The 7,360-nt window shown below is 32.2% G+C and overlaps 1 protein-coding gene across 1 annotated transcript in view; it reads left to right on the plus strand.

Annotated features, from left to right (window-relative positions):
* Nucleotides 1–4,586, plus strand: part of LOC128031822 (gamma-2-syntrophin) — a 51,784-nt gene extending 47,198 nt beyond the window's left edge. Inside the window, exons 16-17 of the mRNA XM_052620283.1 lie at nt 3,389–3,499; nt 3,579–4,586. Coding sequence (XP_052476243.1) covers nt 3,389–3,499; nt 3,579–3,710 — 243 coding nt within the window. The 3' untranslated portion in view covers nt 3,711–4,586. The remainder of the gene's footprint in view (nt 1–3,388; nt 3,500–3,578) is intronic.
* The last annotated feature ends 2,774 nt before the right edge of the window (nt 4,587–7,360 follow it).

Consider the following 7,360-nt stretch of genomic DNA (forward strand, 5'->3'; position numbering starts at 1 on the left):
ATTCCTGCTAACAGTACCACCAGATTAAGAAGTCTTCCCATCTTGTTTTAAATTATTTATTTATTTATTGGTACATTTGGTTTTGATTTTATTTATCCATTCGTTTTATTTATATAACCATTTTCATTTATTTAATGAATATCCAGTTTATTAAGAATTATTCCCATTTTGTTTATCCAGACATCCATGTTATTTATTTATTTATTTATCAAAATAAGTGGAAGTCTTTTCCATTTTATTTCATTTTTTAACCATCTATATATATTTATATAGATTTATATATATATATTGCATTTATATTTATTCATTTTTATTTTCATTTTTATTTATTTTCTAATGAAGTATCAAATGCTATCAATATCAAACTGTTTAAAATAAAATAAAAATTATTATGAATATTGTCTTAATAGGTGATCAATAGTAGGTTTTTTTTCCATCCATGTTTACCTGTTTTTGTTTATTTTATTCGCTATCAAAATATTCCATTTATTTTCTATTGAAGTATCAAATGCTATCAATATCAAACTGTTTAAAATAAAAATAAAAATTCTTATAAATATTGTTTTAATAGTTAATCAATTAGTATTTTTTCCCATCCATGTTTGCTTGTTTGTTTATTTGTTTATTTTATTCTCTATTAAAATATCTGAATGTTATCAGAACATTGCAAACAAAACATATTTTCTTGTGCATACTGTTTTAATGAAAGTCATTAAAGGTGCCATCTGTAATGTTTGGCAAAAAAAATAAAGTCATACTCCACATTCCATACCAGATGGGGGCAGTATCCCTCAATAAAGTGAATTGGTCTACTCTAGAGTAACAAATGAGAAACGGCATAGTCTCTATGCTCCGCCCCTACCTTCACAACAACACTACAGCCATAGCCGAAACCTAAGAGGACGTTTTGCCTCCAGAGGATGTCAAGTTATTTTGAAACATCTTCAAGCTACTCCCCTTCACCTTTACCAGTCAATATGTTCCTATTCGTTTTGTTCATATTACATTTTGAGTTGTATATACACATTATTTGAATTAAGTTAATTTGACAGACAGCATTCTGTCAACATCATTGGTCAACATCAGACATCTGATGTTGACCAAGCTAGCGCCAACCAATGTAACCAGAGCTGCCAACTCTCAAGCATTCACCCCGAAACACACGCAATTGACTCTTTTCACACGCTTTCACGCCACACATCAATTTTTTCACGCACGGAAAAACCACGAAGCAAAGAGCACACGGAGACCAACAGACTAGACAGAGCAGGTTAGTTATGATATAATAAAATGGGTAACGTTAAGTTATAGCTAGCTAATTATAAAACACAGCTACGGTTAGCCATCGCTAACATTAGCACGTTTATCGAACAGCCTTCGATACATTTCTGTTATAACTTCTCGAAAACAAATACACAAACATATAAAACAAACTTCTAGCGAAATACTAACAGAATCTTACTTAACAATCCAAAAGAAATTGTTTCAAGTTCGGAGTCGAACCTCATTTCTTTCAGGTCCATCAGTTGTCTCCAGCGATTAAAAACAGTGCCGATGTTTACTCTGGTTCGGCTCCTTTTATTATCGGATTTGATTTGTGATTCTGAGCGCAGTTGTTTCCCTGTAGCGGGTGGTGGTCTCTTGCCAAGGGCTTCAGATATCCTTCCACTCTCTTCCCTGAACTGAAAGTAGTCGGCTGTACTTTCTTCATGATTGACATCAGGTTCAGGTACGCCCACAAGCCGTGCGAGTTATTCGTGTATTGCAGGTTGGCTGGTGGTTATGTTGTCCGCATACCGCCTCCCATGGCCGAAACTGGTATTACGATACCTGTCGGGCCGGGGCTAGTAATGCTAATGCTAATTAAGGTTGATATCTCTGTAGCACTATAACTTGAAATTTTTTTTAATGACATCATCGCCCTTATTTCTTCTCATTTTTTGATGCGTGTAGGTCATGTTATGGATATTTTTACCTCAATTTTTGCATATGGCACCTTTAATGTTTTTCCATCCAATCTTTTTGTTTTATTCATTTATATTCAATCAAATTGTTTTATGTATTTATTTATTTATTTTTATTCTTTTTATTCTTTCAAAATAGTATCGTATTAAAATGTTTCCAGAAAACGTGGTTCCTTGAGAATATTATTTTATTCGCTGATCGATTAATAGGTTTTTCCAGTGTTTTTAAAATCTCTTTACATTCCTTTTGTCTGAAAATAATTTTTAATTTCAAAATCCAGTTCCTCAATGACATCATCATCATCATACAGGAAGTGGCATTTTGGAGGGAAATCATTAGCAGTTTTTAATTTATTTATTTACAGTGTATTATGGGTGAATCTGGGACGTTTTATTTTAACATATAATTCTATTCTAATCCTGTTCTGAATTAATTTATTTTTTGAATGTTAATGATAATAAAATCAGGACTGATAAGAATAACCCGAAGGATGAGAAAATCAGAATAAGTCTGTTTAAACAGTGTTGTGATGGTTATGTTTAAGGCACTGTAATAACATTTGTAGATAAATACTGTGATAACAATAGTTCAAAGTATGATTGTTTATTTTTTATTTTTTTTGTCAGATAACATAGAAAAGACAAGACTCCTCGACATGCTTTCAACAGCAAGAACAAAAGAGAACAAGCATCTTTGTTTATATTGATTTGTGTAGAACTACGTTAAAAATTAAAAATATATATATATCAAATGTAAATTAATCAGATTTCTAGGTTTCTAGATTTAAAATCTAGAATTTAATTAAAAGAGACAGTGCTGAATATTTATATATAAAATGTATATTTATATATATTTAATTTTTTAATAATCGCAGGTTTCATTCATACTCGGAGCTAGAGGGCGCTCTAGCGCAGAAAATCCAAAACAGATTTAATAACTTGTGACATGCAAGAAGTCGTCTAATGTGGACAGAAACTGAATCAAAATCAGAAACATTTTTACTGCACAAAAACATGAAGACAATAAACACACAATTCTGAAAACATATGGTTTGTGCGTGTTTTTCTCCACATGATAAATTATCAACTATATGGAAAATGCAGTACTGATTGAAATATCAATTAATATAGAAACTATATTTCTCCTATATATCCACACCACTCCAGTCCAACAGTTAATGTCTTGAGAAGTCGTGTACTGAATTCGATCCTCAAGTATCACTGTTTTAGCACATTAAGCTTTTTAAAAGCTTTGTTTTTGAACAAAGCACTGACTGCATTTCTTTATACTTGAGTCCAAGTTCACAACAAAGCACTTTCAAATGCTTAATTGTAAATGTGAATGACCACTTTAATTCTCAAGTGCACAGATTTTGCATGCTTTACATATTTTTATTTTTATTTTTTTACCCGTTTTTCCACAGAAAACCATCTGGAAATACAAATTCTCCCAGCTGAAGGGTTCATCGGATGACGGCAAGACACGGGTGAAGCTCCTGTTCCAGAATTCAGAGAATAAACAGATCGAAATGAAGGTCAGATTGAGTTTACACGAGAATATTAGGATGAAATGTCAAGTGAGAGACATTTTCCTGATGGCTTCTTTTCTTCCAGGAGCTGGAGTTTGCGAATCTGACGGCTGTGCTTCATTGCATTCACTCGTTCATCGCTGCTAAAGTGGCCACGGTGGATCCCGTCTTCGTCAACAGTCAAAGTCTGACGCAGAAGTACATGTGCAGCAGCTAGAAACATCACACACTCGCGCCTGGTTCTCTGATTTTATGCACAATATATCTACTTCTTCTTATTTTTGTACGAATCTTCTAAATTCAGAGCGACGTTTAAGGAGCACTTAGATGATATTTTGACATGCCTTGAGTTATGATTTCTTTCCTACCTACTAACACGATCGATCATGTGCTTAAACTGATGATGTAGCAGAGCAGATCTGCCCTACAAAGCAAAAAGGCAGTAACTACGCAGAGTGCAGAACTGAGAGAAATGACTTAAAAGTTATCCTGTCATCCAGCCTAAGTAGTTACTGTACAAACAACTACCATTTTTCTCCAAAACGACACACATTTCAGATAAGATGTTTTGTCACGTAACAAAGGATGCCTTGAATGTCATGAAAATGACAATAACTAATTTTTGACCAAAAGCGCAGTTACTGCCTTTTTGCTTTGTAGGGCAGAGATGTTGATGCATGAACTGCATTTGACAATTTACAGAGCGAAACGGGTGAAACGGAGACTTCCAGCTGTAAAATCAACCAAACTAAGATGTCTTTGTGTTCTTTTGCCCTTTGTTTTCTATCCAGCGACTCAAACCTCTTCATTTAGAACAAAGAGTAATAACAGCAAGACATATATATGATTTTGATTTATGATAAAGTCAGTTCTAATGTTTTTCTCCTTTTGAATTAAAGTGCTACCATGTCACACAGATTTGACACGTGTTATAATGAAGTAGTCATTTCATTAACAGTGAATAGACAGTCGTGCAGCTACTGTCCTCCAAAACTGATCTTTTCTAAAAAGCAAGGTCCCTAAACTATTGTATTATTTGGTTTGATGTTATTCCAGTTCTTTTTCTAAATAAAGGAATGATTAGTTCACCGCTGACGGAATACGACTTGATTCTTGTGTGGGTTCAGATGCAAGAGAGAAAAAAATAATAATGTGTAAAAATGCATATATCTGATTATAGTTCATTAATCCTATATAATTTTGTATATTTATTTATTTATGTATTCATTGATTTATTTTAATAATTAATTTTACATAGTCCCCCAAATAGCTTATTTATCTATTATCATTATTATTATTATTATTATTAATTACATTTATATTTACAATATATTGTTATTATATTTGTCCCATTGTCATTCCCAAATGGAAAACAATATTACTTTACCCTAAACCGGTAATAAAACTTTTAATAATTAATAAACCCTAAACCAGTAAAATAAATCAGAATGTTTTATAGTTCTAATTTTATATAATCCCTCAATTATCACATTTATTTATTTATTCAATTATTATTATTATTATTATTATTATTATTTTACAGTGTGTTTTTGCAAGAGTAAAATTAATCCTAAACTGAGTAACATATTAAAATCATTTGAAGGCAAAATAACATGTTCATTTCAATTAATGAATTAAAAATTAAATTAAAAGTTATTATTTTTATACATGCAATCAATCTTCACAGAACATGAGGCATAATTACAATTATGTCAAATAATACACTGTAATGAATTATTGATTGTAGTCTTAATTTTATTTGCTTAATTTTATTTTATTGATCTACTTCAAATGTTGACACACATATATTATGCAAACAAATTATTATTGCATATGCGATTAATCACGATTAATCATATGTTTTTTTTTTTTTTTTAAGTTACATTTGTTAAGTGGTTTTATTTTTATTTATTTATTTAAAACAAGTATAGGCCTAATTAAACATGCAAGGTTCTATACACTTTTTTTTTTAAATTTTATTTTAATATTTGTAGCACTTGAACATGCATTTATATTGCACTACCAAATTGCATAAATCATTTTACGAGATTTAAATATAGAAATTGGAATATAGAAATTTGAAATGACAGAAAACAATAGAATGAAATTTTTTAAATATGAAATTAAAATTACTAATTAGTGGTGTCAAGTGAGTCGCTGAGTCATTTATTCAGTCTATTCTTTCTAAACGACTGATTCATTCAGGAACGAAGTAAGAAATTGCTTTTAAGAATGGATCAGTGAATCACTGACTCACCCGATTTGTTCAAAACACAAAATTCATTCAGTAAGGAAACATGTGTGTGTTGCTGCAGAGATGCACTCATATTGTGACATACAAGCCAATCTGAAGCGCTGGACTCGAATACTAAAACAGCATTTCTGTCCTCTACTCTGAGTACCAGAGAAGCGGATCAATGCTGAGTCGAACTCCAGAGATGGCGGAAGAAACATTTAGAGTGAAAGTCTTGATTGATTCAGCCAGCAGTGCTGTACTGTGGGTGAAACACGTCATTGCTCAATTACTGCCCCGTCTAGGGCACTTGAATTGCTGTGAAGAGCTTCAGGAGCCGTGGCCTTGCGTCAGATGAGATGCTGCTTCTGTTTCTGTCGAGTATCATTGACGCCAGTCGCTCACAGTTTCACTCTGAAGTGCAGGAACATCAGACCCGTGAGATGGCAATATTTACACATCATTAAGGTGTTTTCTGGGCACTAATTAGTGGTGTTTACTAAGGCAAGCATCAGTGACAGTGTTGCTCTTAAGATGTGGTCACTTCGCAAAACTGATTCATTTCTATAGGATTCAGAGTTGTTATGTCTGATCCCAAAAACATTTTTGCCGAGGTTAAATTGACCCCAAGCATATTAAAATAATCAGAAGTCAATATGAGTGATTGCAACTGGATTCCAGATGTGGGCGTGAGAGCCGATGATTTCCCCACGCAGGTTTTGCTAATTTATTACATTTAACCTATTTGTTTATTTAACAGTTTTGCCATGGTCTATTCGATCCCTAGTAGAATAGCAGATAAAAAAAATTCAGAATGACTATTATAATTTTACAAATTTTTCGGCAAAATTAAATAAATTCAATTGGAATTAATCTGCGAAATTGGGGATTCCACGTGAGGGCGGAAGTTTTATCTAATTTATTACATTTATTTATTTAACACTGTGCTTTTGACAGGATCAGTGTAACAGTAAAATAATAAGTTAAAATATTTTTTGTTGAGTATCAAAATTTGCAGCCCTTTTAAAATGAGTCCCCCCGATCGGGACAATCGAGCTTCGCATGAGGGCGAAAAAGTTCCCCATGCACATTTTGCTCATTTTCAAATTGTTTTATTTTTTTTATTTTTTTTTTAACATGACTTTTGTGTTACCTGCACTTTATTATGGAAGCCCATTCCCACCATTGAATATATATATATATATTTTTTTTAATTAATGGTGACTCTTTATTTTGCAATTTTGACTTTTTTTCGTGCAATTGAGTTTATTTCTCGCAAGTCTGACTTTATTTCTCAGACTTGCAATTTTAAATCTCTGATACAAAAATAACTGTGTGATAAAAAAAAAGCTATTATTATATATTATTATTATTATTATTATTATTCAGTGGTGGAAACATGCTTCCATACTTGATAAAACATTGTCAGAACTTTTTTTCCCGGTGAAATTTTGTTGAAACATCGCTAATGCGACCACATGTGATTTCAACAAAAGGACAGGAAGAAGCCACCTAGCAACAAGTCAAAACACCCTAGCAACTGCGTAACAACACTCTGGAATTGTATCTGTGAGTGTTGGAGCACCTTTCTCCAATGTAATGTAAATGTAGTCACTATGTTTTCTATCTATGAT

The sequence above is a fragment of the Carassius gibelio genome, chromosome A17, assembly GCF_023724105.1.
Source record: "Carassius gibelio isolate Cgi1373 ecotype wild population from Czech Republic chromosome A17, carGib1.2-hapl.c, whole genome shotgun sequence".
NCBI classification, from domain to species: Eukaryota; Metazoa; Chordata; class Actinopteri; order Cypriniformes; family Cyprinidae; genus Carassius; species Carassius gibelio.